We start from the raw sequence: 18,722 nt of genomic DNA, 5'->3' as shown, positions 1-18,722 counted from the left end.
CCTTCACAGTTTAACAAAACCCTTCATAATCCTATCGGATCAGGGTGTGACTTGTGAGGAGTCTTGATGGCAAAGGATTTCGCTTTTTGAGGGTGAGTAAAAAACACAGAATATATGAAAAGATTCGAAATTTATTATCAAATTGCAACTCAAATCCTATGACCAATGTTATTGGTATTGATGAAGGTTAAGAATGCATTTACTTTAATTATATAGTTTTTCTTTCTCTAGCTTCATTCTATATTTTCTGAATTAAAGAAATGTACAAGTAAACGAATTCTCTTTTTTTCTTTTTCATTTTTTCTTTTTCAAATTTTCGTTTTAAGTAAAAATAAAAAATTTCTTTAATTAGTGAATACTTCACACTAAGTACCGAATATCTATCTATCTAGGGTTAATTAAAGTGAAGGTTCTAAGGTTAATATAAGATGGTTTAGTGATCCATAGATAGACTAATCATGCCATGCTTTCTTGAGACCAACCCCAGTTTGTACTTGCTTCCATTATTTTGTATTTCTTTTCTTTGGTTTGCTTTTGCTTTTTTGAGTTGAATCCAGGCTACATCTGCCGCAGTGCAGCACCCAACTCTAACTGCCACTCACTCATCATAAATTTTGGTGATTTTAAATTTATTGGCTTGTTGGGGGGACCAATGCTAAAGTTTCCTTAGGGTTAACATGCTTCTCATGAACCTCATCATAACACTCTCAACCTTATTTGTTCCAACTCAAATAACTATTCATTACACTACTCAATCTACTAAAATAATTAAATAAAATTACTTCACTTTTCAATCTTTTCTTTAAATAAATATTATATTGAAACTTTAGTAACAAGTTGGAGAATGTCATGGGTTAAATTAAGTCGATTTAATTGTATATTACAGATTTTGTAATCTTTGTTCTTTTTTTTTTTTTTTAAAACGTCAATCACATCAATTTATTTGTGCCAATTCATAACAAAAGTGTGTTGACACTCCCCATTATGTTTCGGTGTGTTTGTATAAACCCCATCATAACACTCTTGATATGCTTTTGACCCGAATAAGTATTTATTAGACTCAAACTACAAAAAAATAAATAATAATAATAATTTTAGTTTTAATTCTTTTAAAACGAAAATTGAATCCTTTTTTTTTTTTTTTTTGATATTAGAGGAAGAAAGAAAAAAAGATCAAACAAACAAATAAACAAATAAATATGAATCAACAAGTCGACAATATAGCAAAAATAAGTGCCAACGACCAAGTGATCAAGCAGCATAACTATGATTCTTTCGAATGAGAGGTTATGTTTTTAATATATCTCGATCACATTAATTTATTGCGTGTAATTTAATAATAAAAGGGTGTTGAAACTCTAGACTATGTTTTGAATATAATGTGTTTATTTGTACCCCCAAGAAAAGCAAAAGCCCTATCTATCCAAATTGCTTGATTGCAACAAATGGAAAGAGCATGAGATGTATGGTGAAACGTCAAAGTGAGATAGATGGGCAACTACATACACTACCACCAACACTATCATTATCAATCACTTAGGTTTAAATGAGAGAAAGATCAAATTGACCCCTAAACCCCAATAATTACACAAAACTACAAACACATCTTTTTTAACTTTGTTCCAAAGCTTCAACAGCCCCAATCACCACTGCTTAGCTTAAAGATATGATCCAAACAGCCCAGAAAACATGCAAAAACAACAACAATAATCCTGGCTGCTTCTTCTGCACCATGGCTGAACCAGATCCATCTGCAAGAAGATCCAGAATAGCCAAATGCTTCAGAGAATTGCCTCTCAGAGATGACAAAGAGCTGTTGATCATCCTAACTGGTGTCTGGAGAATTGCTGTGGCTAAGCCCGATGACCCCGAGTTCCCGGCCCTCGGGCTCTTCCCTTGCATGGCTAAGCTCATCAATTACAGAACCAATATGTCCATCCCCTACTATGCAGCTCACATCATTGGCTCCTACACTATGAACACCTCAGAATTTGCAGAAATGGCTGTGAGGGCAGGGGTTCTGACCCCATTAATGGAGCTTCTGAGAGGGAAAATGAGCTGGGTTGAGCAGAGAGTTGCAGTGAGGGCAATTGGCCACATTGCCAGCCATCGAGCCACGTTTAAGGCGGTGGCAGCCCACGAATCGGAGATCGTGAAATTGGCGATGAAGATTGCCTGTACCTGTATAGAAACAGTGTACAATGAGTTTGTGAAGATGGGAAGTGAGGGGAGAATGGAATATCAATGTGAATTGATGGGAAAAGGGGTGGAATTGCAGAACAAGAAAGCTGAAGCCTGGGCTACCCAGCTTCAATGCTGGTCTCTTTACCTCCTCAACTGTTTTGCCAGAAAGAAAAGATCAATCAATCTCATCTGCAACCAAGATTTCCTCACACAACTCAGCTCCATCTGGGGAGGACTTGAAAACCAGAACTCATTCTCTGGAATTGGCCTAATCAGAACCCTTTGTCTCACCCAAAATGGAAGAGAAAACATAGCTAACTCCCCTCGTCTCCTCAAAACCCTCTGCAATCTCTCAAGATCCTCAGACCATTCCCAAATTAAGGCCATCAAAATCCTGCTTTCACTTCTCCAGGATGCCAATATAAGACACAAAACACTGCAAATTTCCGCGCCATTTCTCGTCGATTTAGTAGAGCTCAGAGCCAACAGAGCAAGACCAAAGCTAGGTGATCAGATTGCAGAGCTTCTCTTGCAAGACTACGCGAAAACTAAGGTTGAAAAATCAGAGTCACTGAGTCACCGTAATTTACCTCTCTACTATCTTGTGGGGCCAGAGGGCCAGGGAATTTCGCATTTTCTGGATGAGGCTTGGGAGTTAAAGGTGGGGAGAAGAAAACGAGACGAATTAATGTCCGAACGGGAATTAAAGCAGAGGAGAGTAATGGTTTCCCTGTTGAAAAAAGAAGGGAACCAGAAATTCTGGGCAGGGAAAGTAGCAGAAGCGGAGATAATGTACAAAAAAGCTCTGGATTTGTGTCCATTGAAACTGAGAAAAGAAAGAATCGTTCTTCACAGTAACAGAGCCCAGTGTTTCTTGATCCAAGGAGAAGCAGAATCCGCCATTAGCGACACAACGCGAGCTCTGTGCTTATCAGGGCAAGCCAATCCCCACCTGAAAAGCTTGTGGAGAAGATCACAGGCGTTTGATATGAAAGGAATGGGCAGAGAGAGCTTAATGGATTGCATGGCGTTCATTAACGCCTGCTCCAAAGCCAAGGGGAGAAGAGGCATGAAAATCCCGTACTACGCCATCCGAATGTTGAACAAGCAGATGAATGCCACGTGGATTTTCGCCGCCGCCGCGGCGAAGATTGATGATGATGAAACGCAGAGGGCCGTCGTTTTACTTGAAAATGGTGAGACGAAAGAGAAGAAGAAGAAGAAGAAATTTTTGGATGGTAAGATGGAAAAGCTGATTGGAAATGGTATGCATAAAAAGAAAGGGCTATGGAGGAGGATTAGCATCAAGAAAAACAAGGGATTGGATCGCCGGAGCTCTGTAGATTTCTAGATTTATTATTATACGTTGGCCGTGAATTATAGTGGTATAGTAGTTAGTGATAATGTAAGATTTATTACTCCGACAGTCCGACATACATTTTCATTAATCTTAACGAACTTTGATCGTCATTCTTAGTGATTCTTGTCATTTTTCAATTCTGATGCTCGTGGCTAGAAGAGAAGAGTTCAATTAGTACGATGATGTTTTTTAATTTTTTTTTTTTTGTTTAGTGTGTTAAGCCATGATTACTTCTTGAGAACTTATGTTGTGTTCGGATGGTGAAGACTAAATGGGGAAGAAAAATTTAATGAAGCTATTCATGTTTGAGAATTGTTGTAGGAAACTTGTTCTAATTTAGGGAATCCTTTGGAATTACAAGTTATACTCCCTACTTTTGCTTCCTCACACAAAAAATTGACGTTAACACTTTCCTTGGGATCCATAGAACGAATATAACAACTCATATTTTCTTGGGAGTAAAAAATGGAGTCCATGTACTAGAACTCAAATGAGCTGGCAAATTATATGGTGCACCATACTGACCATAGTATGTCTTGCATTATAGACCCTGACCTAAAAATGATTTTTAGATTTTGTGCATGTAGTTGACAGTTTTTGTACATGTAACTATCATAATATGTGTCAACAATTATTCTGTAGTTGTAGTTGATACATTATGTACATGTAGTTGACAATTTCTATATTTACTATCATATTATGTGTTAGCAATTATCAAGTTATTTGTTTATATTGTTAAATGTAGGTACAAAATGTATTAACTGAACATACTAAATTTTTGTACCAGGTTCACAATGCAATATGAATCATGGTCATCCTATAATAATTGGGGGAGCTGGGGTAGGATTTTTTTAGTTTGCATTGGACTATAGAAAACAATGTTTAACTGATTTATTATACGCAGGTATGATAGTTTTACGTTCTTATGTTTTTTAGTTTAATTTGGTTCATATCAAAACTAATAAATGGATTAATATTTTTTTTGGTTACCAGAAGCTTTAATCATTGAGTTGTTAGGGAAATTTGTTAGTTCCATACGTTAATGATTTTTGACTTCGCGTTTTATGCTTCTGTGACATGTTTCTTATGTAAAGGGTAAATTGAATTTTTTTTTTTTTAAATATTCTTAAAGTGTTTATATTATGAACTAAATACTTGAAATAACTTTTTGAGGAATATAATTATTGTGTCTATAGTGTAACAACAAACATGTTAACTTATTTTCTCATCAAAGTGTTTCCTAACAAATTATTACCCAAATGCAATAATTATTAGTCATACTATAATTATTACCTGAATTTTCAGCTATACTTTTTAACATATTATGGATTCTACAACTATGACTTATATGATTTTAAAAAATTATATACTACGGAGTATTATTTTTTTAAAAAGATTTCAATATAACTATAAATTTTAACATTGAGTACTAATATTGAGTATTTATTTTTTCCCGTGCACATAGAAAAGAGTAGTTATAAATACAAACATAGATGGAGCAAATATGTATATCCGTTCTATTATAAATTTAGAATGCTTTTTGGAATATGCAAAATATTTGATACGCGTATACGATATTAATTTACTTCATGTTACACACATCAAAATTCAAAGGCAATATTAAGTAACAATGTTCAACGGGTAATACTCTCAAAAGTAGTTTGGAAAGATAGCGTTGTGGATTTGTGGGGGAGGAAATCTATGTTAAAAATTTTATATTTTCAAGACGGAACTTGTGTTTTCTTTTGGTTTGGTTTGGTTTGATTTGATTATGATGTTTTTGTCCAAAGGATTTTCTTTTCTTTATTATTTTTTTTAAAGAGAAGGTACAAAGAAGTCAAACTATTGCTCAAGAATTAAAATTCTAGAAAGGACAAGTGGTTCTTCTCATTTCATAACTTAATATCTATTCTTATCACAAGTTGCTAAAAAAATGATAAACAATATTGGAAAAGGTAAATAATATAGCCTGTGCTTGTCCAAAAAAAGTTGCATCCCTTTAATTATTGAACCACCTTTGAAATACAGAGATTAGGCTGAACGTCTTGCATACCTAACGCACTAGTGAAGATTTTGGGTAGATCCAAAACCCTGTTTGATTTTACACGTACTTGTCTTCTAGGGTTTTGAGTTGGAAAAAGACTTTGTGAAAACTTGAAAATCACGTCAAAATAATCACGAGATTTGATTTCGTGTTTTGTAATAAGCATAGTGGAAAGTAAGAAAAAGTAGGCAATAATTTAGATTTTTTAATATATATATATATATATATATATATATATATATATATATATATATATATATATATATATATANCAATAATTATTAGTCATACTATAATTATTACCTGAATTTTCAGCTATACTTTTTAACATATTATGGATTCTACAACTATGACTTATATGATTTTAAAAAATTATATACTACGGAGTATTATTTTTTTAAAAAGATTTCAATATAACTATAAATTTTAACATTGAGTACTAATATTGAGTATTTATTTTTTCCCGTGCACATAGAAAAGAGTAGTTATAAATACAAACATAGATGGAGCAAATATGTATATCCGTTCTATTATAAATTTAGAATGCTTTTTGGAATATGCAAAATATTTGATACGCGTATACGATATTAATTTACTTCATGTTACACACATCAAAATTCAAAGGCAATATTAAGTAACAATGTTCAACGGGTAATACTCTCAAAAGTAGTTTGGAAAGATAGCGTTGTGGATTTGTGGGGGAGGAAATCTATGTTAAAAATTTTATATTTTCAAGACGGAACTTGTGTTTTCTTTTGGTTTGGTTTGGTTTGATTTGATTATGATGTTTTTGTCCAAAGGATTTTCTTTTCTTTATTATTTTTTTTAAAGAGAAGGTACAAAGAAGTCAAACTATTGCTCAAGAATTAAAATTCTAGAAAGGACAAGTGGTTCTTCTCATTTCATAACTTAATATCTATTCTTATCACAAGTTGCTAAAAAAATGATAAACAATATTGGAAAAGGTAAATAATATAGCCTGTGCTTGTCCAAAAAAAGTTGCATCCCTTTAATTATTGAACCACCTTTGAAATACAGAGATTAGGCTGAACGTCTTGCATACCTAACGCACTAGTGAAGATTTTGGGTAGATCCAAAACCCTGTTTGATTTTACACGTACTTGTCTTCTAGGGTTTTGAGTTGGAAAAAGACTTTGTGAAAACTTGAAAATCACGTCAAAATAATCACGAGATTTGATTTCGTGTTTTGTAATAAGCATAGTGGAAAGTAAGAAAAAGTAGGCAATAATTTAGATTTTTATATATATATATATATATATATATATATATATATATATATATATATATATATATATATATCGGTCCATAATTAGATGCGAACTGATCTTAACATATAAACCTGTGAACTACTAAAAAATTACACAACTACTACATGATTGCACCGCATCGAATGCGACTGCACCGTAAGGTCTCTCCAAGCATGTCTGGGAGCCGTTGCGGTCCAATCCTCTAGTAGTTTACAGATTCGCAAGAGCCGTTGCGGTGCAATTCTTTAGTAGTTCACAGATTTGCAAGTTAACACTGGTTCGCACCTGATTACAAATCTCTCTCTATATATAGAGATAAGTAAGCTGAAAGCAAGACTCCTGCTGAATCAAAGAGATAATGGTACACATATTATGGTTACATGTATACAGATTAATAACACAGATTGTTAACTTAAACCCAAGATACAATTCGCATTGGTGTTTTTTGTCAAATGTTGCCTTTGCTCAGACCCTATCTCTAGTATGTGTGTGTCTGTGTGCTTTGACTGTCACATCTACTCATAAAAAATAAAATTTAAAAGAAAAAAAAAGTCTAGCTTAATCTTGTTAATAGCAGCTCAGTCTGAAGAGTAACTTAGAGCGGCGACAACCGATCCCGTCATCTCGAATGTCGACGACACATCTGCGTAGCCTTTCCAGGATGTATTCACCTTCAGGGCTGGGTACAACCATTTCTTTACAGAAGATATAAAGGAGCTAGGATCAGACTCCAGGATTGCTTCCCAATCCACCTGCAGACCTTCTGGAATGCTCCCTGTGAATTCCATATTCGCGGCGAGTAGAAGGCCAAGCAGAACCACAAACCCGACAACAGCAGATCCTCTGGAGAGTGGCATGAAATTATACCTGAAACATAAGAAAGAAAAATGTCTAAAATGAGAATGAATTCCCATGTGGCCATGGCCTTGAAACAAGTACAAGCCAAATGTTTTACCAGTAGAATGTCATTCTCAAGATTGCATCTCTGACATTTTCTAGTGCTTCAAGTTTAGTTGAACCATATGTCTCACCGCAGTAAACATCACATAATGCCTGCATATTTATGTCAGATGTGTTATTGTGGTGATATAGGAGAGGTCATGTATGCATAAAGAAACTGGTGCAAACTCTCCATGTCCTCACCGACTAGGAGGCTAGCACTGATCTCTCTAACATGTCAACTAGATTTTTTTATTTTTTTTTTTAAAAAAGAAGCTTGAATGATGCATGTGAGAATGTGGAATAAAATTATCTGAACACAGTCTGATATGATCAATAAACATCTAGTTAAATTACTTTTATCTGCTTGACAAATAAACTATCAGTAAATTGTTACAAGCACAATGCGCAATACACATTAATCCATAGAATTCATCCAAGAACAATCTCTAGAGAGATGTACCTCCCAGGCTGATGTCATTTCCGTGTCAAAGGCATCCCACCTCGCAGGTGTACTTGGTGTTCTTATTGAAAAGTCATATCCAACTTCACCCCTGAAAAGGAAATACATAAACAAACGCAAAAGAAATCTGAACCAACAAGAGAAAGAGAGAGAGAGCTCTATACATTTTTACTACTGTGATTCTTGTCCCTTCAAGGCGCTTCCTGAAACAAGGAAAAGCACAAATTAATGACAAGAGAAGGTGATAACATGAGAATGGCAAAGTAAATATGAAATCACTGAAAATAATACCCCTCAAATGCCATGCTGTGGCACCAGGTGGCCAACCAAAAGTCCTCACCAATAACTCTATAAAGATCATGGCAAGATTCAGCACTCATGATCTGCAAATTTTTATTCGAACATTAAGTTTTTTTTTTTAATATATGTTTCACCAATAATTGGGAGAAAATGGTATTCTGGAGAAATATAATGACAGGATTGAACTACAGGATTCAATAACAAGGACGTGTCAAAAAGAGAAAACAGTATGAACTAGAAAAGAGAAATTGAGAGCTGCCAGAAATCAGCTCCAGACTATAATAAAAGGCAGTTAGCAAAGACTATTTGAATTTAGTAAAATGTCTGAACTGAAAACTTCTTGCTCATTTCCAAAGCATAAAAAATTTTCATCTTGTTTCATTTTCATAGCAACATTATGAAAATGGTCTTTCTGCAACTCACCTCCTGCAATTTCCCATTCTCAGAAAGATCAAGAATGTTGTCGTTCTTGTCAAATACAGACTTGTTCTCCTTTATGACTGCTTTGGCAGCATTCAGTGTTCTGCATAATAGAAGTGTTAAGAACTTCTACAAAAGGCATGGCAGCAATAAAATGCATTACCATCTTACCTCTCAAAATTTGGATAATAGCGAGCCACTTTGGCTTGCCCAAGAATGAGGGGAGTGTGAGACCCAAATCCAGAAATGAATTCCTCACTACAGACAACGATGTTGAAAATTTCATGAAAACCCAGAGCAGCAACAAATTCAAGATATAATAGGCATGTATGTGCATGAAGCTACAATAATTTCCAAATAACAATAGCATTATGCAATGCCATTTAGGAATCTCCTTCAGAGGTTTGTCCATTAACAATTGGGATGTGAACAGGTTATAAGATTGAGAAAGAAAGTGAGAGACTAAGGTAATCCCATAAACTATAATGACTAAGCTAATGTAATCAATATTCAACATTAAAACCATAAAGCCAATACCTTCTAGGTGGAGGGTTATGAAAATACCTATATTCTTATTAACACTCTAGGTTAAACACAATGACTTTATACCCACAAAGGTATCCAAGCAACCATCAACTAAGTTACCCTTGAGAGATACAAATCACAGAATACATAATATTAGCAAACACCAAAAGATCCTATTTAACAAGAAATCTAAAACGCCACATCTTTCTACAAGCAAATGATCAATATCCAATTCAGAGAATCAGAGTCCCATTTGAAACTTTTTAAAACATCATCTCTCATTGGCATAGGCTAAGACTTCATCAATGTTCAGTATCCTGTGTATTAATTTCTGATTTTGAAGTTTTATCTGTTTTTATTAGTAACAGTTGCAATCAGGTAGTTCTTCCAATGCTAGTTAAGGAAAATAGAAAGCAAGTTCAGTACCTTAATTTGTTTATCCAGACAACTGGATCACATGGTTCAGATATTTGTCTCCATTTAACAGCTAAAGAATACAAATCTTGCCATGACATTGTAGGGCGTCCAGCTGGTCTGTCATCTGTTGTTCCATATGAAGATGTTTCTGAGAAACTGCTAGTACTACAACCAGCACCACCTCTGTTTCGGCTAGGAGGATTTATCCTTTCCTTCCTCCGGGCTCTCTTGCCACTTTTAGATGTGCCTTTATGTAAATGTTTCCATTCTACTTGTATAGTACGCCAAACTCTTGAAATTTTTTGTGCAATTTCAATAGCTGCTAAGCCAGCCATCCGATGCTGATAAATTCAAATTTCATAGGATGATGTTAGAGATTGAAGGAATCAATGCATGCAAAGCAGTAAGACAGGACATCAAATAGCTAGGCAATGGCAAACACTAAGACTTCTGTCTGTTGGCACAACTCTACCACGTAAATAGAAAACAACAATATTAAATGCTTGGTCATCAATACAATGAAGAACAATGCAGATCTCAACTTTCTGTCAGAGCCACAGCATATTAAACAGAGGGTTGTTACAATCCCCGAAAAATTCAATACGGTATTGTGATAGAGAAAGATTTTAGTAGTTTAGGTACATGAAACAGTCAGCACCATGCTTTCCGTATCCTCCTCCCACAAAAGAAAAGGAACATTTAGATTGATTGAAAATGGGATGGTGTAAGAAAAATCAATTTTTTTCTAAGTGTGCAACATCAAATTATAGGTTCTGGAATGAATCTAGTGCATACAAATGTAGAAACAAATACTGAAGATCTTTTATAAAATGCACGAGAAAGAATATTTATGCACTCAAAACTAGACAGGACATTGAAGCTTGAGAATAAATCTTTAAATCAATCACCTGACGTTTATTGGGCAAGAAGCCAGGACAATTATATTGGATCTTCCTCCCAATAGAATCTGCTGCCTGTAGAAGTGCAAGTGTTTGCTTTGTTGAGGCAAAATGTAGCGTTTTTAGCTTTCCCTTCTTCAAGGAATCCTTGAGGGGAGGTTGCCTATAAACTTTTTCGCACACATCTTTAGGGTGGAGCCTTTTGCACCAATATTCCTAGATAAATAAGTCAAAATAAAAATGGTAAGACAGAGATTGGAAGACCATAAGAAATAAAATCAACCAAAATCAGGAAAAATATAGTTTCTCAACTCAGCCAGAAAAGACCTATATATCCATGTATTAACCTGGCAACCATTCCAAACAGACCAACAATACAGACAATTTAAGTACCAAAACCCAAATCTACAGCTAATTATTAGGATTTAACTGTTGTAATTACAAAAAAGATACCAATTCTCTTATTAACCAGGTTCATAAAAAAGCTACCTGAAAAAAAGAACATACCAGTCTCCTCAAGCAATATATACAAACAAACAAATAAATACTTAAGAAGATAACAAGTGTCTAGTTCCATCCATATACAACATGTTTAAAAAAGAATAACACAATTTCATTTCGAAACAACAAAAGATTAAAAGCCAGCAACATATTCAATATACAACTAGCTTGTATAGGCACATACTACTTTATATGTTACCTTAAATAGGGGATCAATATCTCCATCAATATCAAACCAACAAAATTCACTGTTGAGCTTTGAAGCTGTATATAATACAATTTCTTTCTGCAAGAAAAGATTGTAAAGTAAATGGGTAGTAAAGACTAAAACATAAAGTAGCAGCTACTATTCCTTAATCAAGGCACAAGGGTTACCACTCTGGAATACAACCAAACAAGAGGAGAATTGAAGTCTAAAATGTTAAAAGACTCATTAGAATATGTACCAAAGAGCACTGCAACTGAAGAATCCATTAAACAGTTATATTTCGGTTCAGAACCAAGCAATAAAACTGGAATAGTCAGCCAAATTAGGAAGCAAAGCCAAACTCTCCCACCTACCAATCAGCAGCATACTTTAAAATAATGTTATGCTCATCTCAAAGCACTTGTCCAAATAGCTAGATAAGTACAACAAGCACAGAATAGAATGCCATTTTTTCTCCTAAATAAATGGTTGAGGTTGCAGATTTTGGCTGATTGAAACAATCAAACAAAATTGTATGTTATATTTATATTTTACTCTTCATGTACTAGCTGATATTCAGTCCAACTGTACCTGAAGTCAATACATGCTTTAACCAAATTTTAAAGAATCTTTGGGAAGACAAGAAAGAAGAGTTTCTCCAGCAACAAGGGAAGATGGCAAGAGAAAGAGTAAATAAAAGAAGCAGCAAGAATGCATGTTTGAGTATTTCTACAACAATAACAATAAAATTTTATAAAGAATCAACTACCTGATAGAAGGCTAAGCACTGAAGTACAAATTTTTCCATTGAATCTAATTCCAGATCCAAAGCAGCATCATAATCCTTTACCTACAGCATGAATGAAAATCATGGAAGTGAATCCAGAGAACAAACGAATATTTAAATGTTTCAGATCTTTAAGCCAAAAGAAGAAAACTGATTTCCCCATACTGCATCTTTATATTCCCCAATGGCATGATAGCAAGAACCTCGCAAATACAAGCACTCAACATTTCCACTATCAAGAGTTAGCCCCACAGATAGATCCTTGATAGCATTCCTGCAACAGTCAGTGGATGCAATTAAACCATAGGAACCCATTGTTGAAGATAAAGAAATACATAGGGCCTGTGATTCAAACTCTTTTTTTCTCATTTCAAAAACAAAAAACCACAGTTGGAAAATTCTTTCAGAAGCATTATTAAAAATAAAGGTCAAAACAAAAACATGTCAAAGGGTGTCATTACCAGTTCTATTATTGTTTCAGCCCAAAATGTTCAAACACAAAGGACTCAAGAACCTCACATAAGGTTCAGACATCCCTTTACCAATTGATAAAGGGATGAAGAACAAGGTGCAAAATTATGAAAATATCAATGATGTGATCAGAGATCATAAATGCCATCCTCTAGCTTCAATATAACCCACAATTCCATGACTCACCCACCACCTTCAATATCTACTGCTTTTGATATATATACATAAAACTTTTCGGATCCCTACCTGTGCTCTCCCATCCCATGGAGAAGCAGCCCACGCATATGATAAGCTTTAGCAAACCTATTCCAAAATGGAAAAAGAAAAGTGAAAAACAATGCTCAAGCTTGATCTTGGGCTTTGGATCATATTGCAGCCCAACTCCTCAGGTCATAAAAACATTTAGATTTCAAAATTAGATGCACAAAAATGCTTATATACCCTGCATCAATTTGTAGAAGTTGATGCAGGCATTCCAAAGCCTTTGCAGAGTTTGCCAAGTCTTGATAAAACTGCAAAAAGAAAGAAAACAGGAGTTCAACACCACTGAAACAACTGGAGAAAGTACAACTGATGCATGCACTATATTTATAATAAATAAACAGGAATTTTAGACATTATTAAAAATCCAGGTAATTGGCCAATCACACAGAATTTCTTGTAGTACACAAATATAATGCTAATTCAAGAAGTATGAAAAGTGTGATAGAAGAAAGGAGATTCAAACAAATAAATATGTAGAAGTGGTCATTTGTTCACCAGAAAACTGATGCCCATTTATATCATTACTTTCAGATTGAAACTTCATAACATATTCATGTATACGGTATACCTGTGTTAGATGAGCCCAGGCCTCAACAAAATTAGGGTCTATGTGAATTGCCTTCATGTGTGCCGCCTCAGCCTTTTTATATTCGCCAATTGAGGCTAATGCCAAGCCCTATAAAGGTTGACATTTTTCAAACAGCACTAATTTATCATACAACAATTTCAAAGAGATGCATGTAAACATAATTCATTCTACAAGTATTAGTATTTAGTAGACATAACGGACTCACCAAATAAGTGTGTGCAGATTTGTTACTCTTATCAACCTTTACGCAGGAGGAGAGGTCTTCAGCTGCAGCTTTGAAATCCTTGAACTTAAAGTTCACAATTCCTGCACATAGTTCAATCATTTAATCGCACTTTTGACATCTATCATTGACTGCAATACATTCAAGACTTTGTGTACTCATGTGGTTGTGCCAGGACATGAATCAGATGTATTAAAGATTGTATCATTACTATGAAAGTGGGCCAACATATATTGATGCCAATGAGATGGAGTACAAAATGAAACAAACACAGACATAATCCTCAATTATGCAATGTAGTTTTGAAGAGGACCCAAAAAAATAAAAATTTAAGGTCCCTCATATGAATAATATACAAGTAAAATGAAACCTAAGGTACCAAGGAAACCACATTTGATATGCAAGTCTGATGAATTTCAAGGAAAATTACCCCTTTCATGTAATATGTCAGCTGAGTTTGGCTCAAATTCTAAAGCTTTAGTCAAATCTGCAATTGCCTGGTATTAAAACATAGTCAGATATCTCATGCACATTATATAAGACTTCTGTATTCAAATATGAAGTCTTCAATCATAAAATCATTATTCTCAATGGCTACTGCACTTCCTTTATGAGTAGAGCATTCTAGGAATCTGATAAAAATCTCACCTCGGCAGATTCACCCAAGGCAGCACGGGCCTGCCCTCTGCGTTTCCATGCCTCACCTGCTGATGGATTTGAGCCTATGGCCTATCAGAACAGCAAAATACTCAATCAGGGATTTGAATCCTATCATGCATAGAACTCAAAGATATGCATACCTTTGTAAAATCAGAAATAGCAGAGTCAAGTTCTCTCTGGAATGCATATGCTGTGCCCCTCCCTATTAACGCCTCAGGGTATGTTGGATCCTCTTCGAGAATCTGTGCCAAATACATAAGTGAACAAGTATAGAGATTAGAGAATAGCACAACAAGCTAAACATGTATTTTCTTTCAAAGTAAAGCTAGAAGGGAATAGTTAGTGTGCAAAGATGTCTAAAAAACAAATTAGCATTCGTACAGAAATAAGATCAATATCAACCTGATCAAAGATGGATATAGCATCAGCATATCTTCCTTCATTAACCTGAAATTCACAGAAACAAAAAAGTTTCAACTTCACAATAGAGTGTTTGGTATCATTAGAAAATGTTAAGTTACTTAAACGACTCACTCTTGGGCACTTAACTCAAGCCTTAATCTTTATCTAGTTGGGGTCTTTTATATGGATTCTAATATTTATTCAGTTACACTTAACGTTAAATACTTAAATATATTTTGTTCCACTGGACTAGCATATCCTTTTTAATTACTTCAACCCAAGTTGAAATATACCTTTTTACCTCCCCTGTCTCCTATCACTGCCATGTTACAACTACTCTAATGTGCAAAGTGGGGAAAAAACTATGGTTCTTATATACACTTCAAAAACATATTCAAATGTGTGAGAGCGAAACTTAATAAATGAGTTAATACCCAATTTAGTCCTCCACTATAGTGGTTTTACTTGATTTAGTCCTAAACAACTTTTTCTACTTAATTGGATCGATAACTTCAATGTTTTTGTCTAATTGGGTCCTCTGTTAGCAATTCCGTCTCTCAGCTGTTAAGTTGGGGGTTAGCCTGGTAATTTCTTCTCTCCATTATCTTACTCCTCAGCTATTATTCCACTCATCCTCACACGTTAGCGAAACATATTATCACACGTTGTTGGATTGAATCATTTAAATGAGCAAAATGGAAATGAAGCCCACAAAATTTGAAAGGTAAATACAGAGAGATTGTCTTTTTCATGTGATGAGCACAAAGAAATCAGCATTTCCAGCATGTCGATGAAGTAACCAACCAATGAGTAAACTAAACATGGCAAACCAACATTCCATGTCATTATAATACCATAAGAGGCAGAAGAATGTACCTGAGCTATCCCCCTTGACAATCGGAAATCCAAAGTTACCGACTTTGTCTTCGAAGTCTTGCTGACACTGAATCTTTTACTTTTCTTATCATCATCACTCAATTCAACACGAACTTCGCATTTATTACTCAACTGACTCAAAATCTCTGATAGTTCATTAGTCTCTAATAATTCGCTTGATTCATTAGTGACTATGGATGATTCACTTGGTTCATTAGTGACTATGGATGATTCACTTGGTTCATTAGTGACTAGGGATGATTCACTTGATTCATTAGTGACTGCGGATGATCCACTGCATTCTACAGACATATCATTTACGTCACCACATACTGTAGAACGAGAACCCAATTTGTCAGGAATATCACAGGTTCCATTCGTTTGTTTGTGATGACTTCCATTTGATTGGATATTGTCCTTGCTATTTTCTCTCACCTTATTATGACTCCCATTTGATTGACAATTGTCCTTGCTAATTTCTTTCACTGCTTTCTCTGTGTCCTTTGGTTTTCTGAACGGTTCAAGTCGACCATTTGACTCATGGTTCTCAGAAGTTTCAACAGGATTTCTAGAAAGGAGAGCCCCAGACCCAGACAACTGCATAAAACCATTATCACCAGAAATGGTACTATTTTTTCTTGCAATAGTCAAAAGTTCCTCTAGCTCCATTAGTTGTTTCAGATCTGCACACTGTTGAACAGCATGGTCATACCCTTGCTGCCAAACCTGCATAGCTTCCACTTTCTTACCCATTGCAGATAAAGCATGACCTAGATGCAAATATTAAATTCACAATGCTTCAATGCACAATCAACCAAAAATAAACTTCAGCAAGAATTGTCTATAACTCCATAGTGTTTCCATTTCCCCAGGAGTAGAAAAAATAGAAGCTGAAAAAAATTCAATGCCATTGAATTTTTATTTTTCCACTTCTCTTTCTATTTAGTTTACCATGTTATTCATTGGGCAATTCGCAGTGTACATGCCTGATAAATCAAATATATAACATTTCACTTTTCTCAAATTGGATTCAAGTAGTACATAAACCTCCCAAACATTACAGTAATTCCACTAAGCAACAGAATCAGCTAAAGCATATAATGCAAAATGAGATATGCATATGAAACTCAAAGCTGCAACACAGCTCTTTTTGCATGTGGAGTCTTGTTCCCAGCTACTTGTTCACAAAAATGCACATACACAAGGATCAAAGCATTAGAATGGACTTCATTCCATGGACAGTCAGTTTTTCCTGTCCCCAACCCAGATAGCAAGTAGCACAAGGACAAAAGTTTTCAACATTAGAGAATTTAATAACAAAAATGTGATATGAATAAAGCTTCAGCACTAGTCTCCGTTGACTTCACTTAACATTTACAGCAGCTAGATGCAGAATAAGAAAGAAAATTAAAAAATGTTCATCTAAAACAACTAGCCTAGGTTCAATGAATTGTTGCAATCAGTTAAATTACCCAATAAAATACATGGGAAGATTTACAAAAATAATAATAATAATAATAATAATAATAATAATAAAACCTTTGAGTATGTAAGGTTGGAGGACAGAAGAATCCAGCTGAAGCGCCTTATCACAATCCTTGATAACGTGCTTGTGAAGCTCCAGTTGACCATAGCAAAACGCTCGATTGCTGGAAATACAAATGAACTCACCGCATTTCAATTCAAAGCAAAAGTTAAAAACACACAAAGTTCAGCTCGTCTACACTAGTGTAGCAAAACCCCCCGTAAACACATATAACTGTCCAATTGGAGCAAAAACAGAAAAAAAAAAAGGAGAGAATGAGAAGCGAAACGGACCAGATGTCTTGAATGAGGCAGCTCTTGGAGAGAAGTGAATCGAGAACTCGAATTGCCTTTGACCAATCCTTGGACCTGCAAAGCTTCGCCAGTTCGGTTCTCTCAGCCATCGTCGACGCCATCGGAGAAGGATAGAGAGAGAGTAGAAGGCCGGCGGATCGGAAGATGTTAAAAGTGTTTCGGATCCTGGATTGGGTTCGGATCAACAGTTTCTTTTTTATTTTTCCTTCTTTATTTTTACTTAAAGGGAAGGATTAAATTGGAAACCAAAAGGAAACAAGGCTTCAACTTAGATGGCAATTGGCAATCATATAGTCCACGTGGTTGCGAGATGGGGTGACGGTGGGCTCTATGCTTTCCTCACTGCCAATTAAAGCTTGCGGTGCAGCACTGCAGCCTTCGCAAGACGGGAAATGTTTGATACTCATAGGCCGTCGAGTATAGAGTATTACTCACGTATATCTTGATTCTATTATTTCACCCGTCTCATTTTATGTGTCTAAATTTATTTACAAAACGCAATTAAAATTATTTAATAAAAGACAAAAATGCAATGTCAATAATAATTTATAAACAAAAACTGAACATAACTAACACTTATATGGACGAATTCTACGATTACCCTTTAATTTAAGAACGAAAAGTGTAATTTTTCCTTAAAATATATAACATTTTACTCTATATAAACTCAATTTTACATGACAAATTCATAACTATCCCATTCCAAAAAAAAGGAAATGTTGTTTTAGAAACAAATTCATTTCAAAAGTTTTGCAATATGAAGACTAAGTAAACGAATAAATATAATGTTTCAGTCACCGAACTACACGCTAAAATGCAATTATGTTCTTATTATGTAAGACTTTAAAGGTGGCAAAACACTCCATAATATTTATTTAAAAGTATAAATATTTTGTTTAAAGATTAGATGCTAGTTAATTGCTCATATAACTTATTTGGCTAATTGATTACATTCGTTATTTATATTAAAAAAATGTTTAGTGAAATTAGTAAATAGTATTTCAATGTTTGACTATCTATGAAGGACGACTTTAAAAAGAATTGATCAAAGAGAATATCAACAATGTGAAGCAAGGTATATATCCTACATATATTCAAAAGTAC

General features: G+C 34.7%; 2 protein-coding genes across 2 annotated transcripts; one reads left to right on the top strand and one right to left on the bottom strand.

The window, feature by feature from the left end:
- The first annotated feature begins 1,732 nt into the window (after positions 1-1,732).
- Positions 1,733-3,535, top strand: LOC115998828. The gene has a single exon (XM_031238489.1). It carries the CDS (start codon positions 1,733-1,735, stop codon positions 3,533-3,535), a length of 1,803 nt encoding a protein of 600 aa, XP_031094349.1.
- Positions 3,536-7,196: 3,661 nt separating this feature from the next.
- Positions 7,197-18,175, bottom strand: LOC115998764 (suppressor of RPS4-RLD 1). The gene is made up of 23 exons (XM_031238419.1): positions 17,598-18,175; positions 17,319-17,428; positions 15,780-16,549; positions 14,904-14,948; positions 14,642-14,743; positions 14,490-14,570; positions 14,272-14,338; positions 13,824-13,924; positions 13,598-13,705; positions 13,207-13,277; positions 13,012-13,068; positions 12,460-12,568; positions 12,277-12,357; positions 11,520-11,606; positions 10,829-11,035; positions 9,930-10,261; positions 9,150-9,236; positions 8,982-9,081; positions 8,550-8,641; positions 8,423-8,461; positions 8,259-8,349; positions 7,812-7,909; positions 7,197-7,723 (listed from the first exon to the last, which is right to left on the bottom strand). The coding sequence occupies exons 1-23, from the start codon at positions 17,717-17,719 to the stop codon at positions 7,435-7,437; spliced, it is 3,246 nt and encodes a 1,081-aa protein (XP_031094279.1). The 5' UTR covers positions 17,720-18,175; the 3' UTR covers positions 7,197-7,434.
- Positions 18,176-18,722: the final 547 nt, after the last annotated feature.

Source organism: Ipomoea triloba, chromosome 12 (assembly GCF_003576645.1).
Source record: "Ipomoea triloba cultivar NCNSP0323 chromosome 12, ASM357664v1".
Lineage (NCBI taxonomy): Eukaryota > Viridiplantae > Streptophyta > Magnoliopsida > Solanales > Convolvulaceae > Ipomoea > Ipomoea triloba.
The sequence above is the reverse complement of the archived record's forward strand: the minus strand, read 5'-3'. Positions and strand labels throughout refer to the sequence as shown.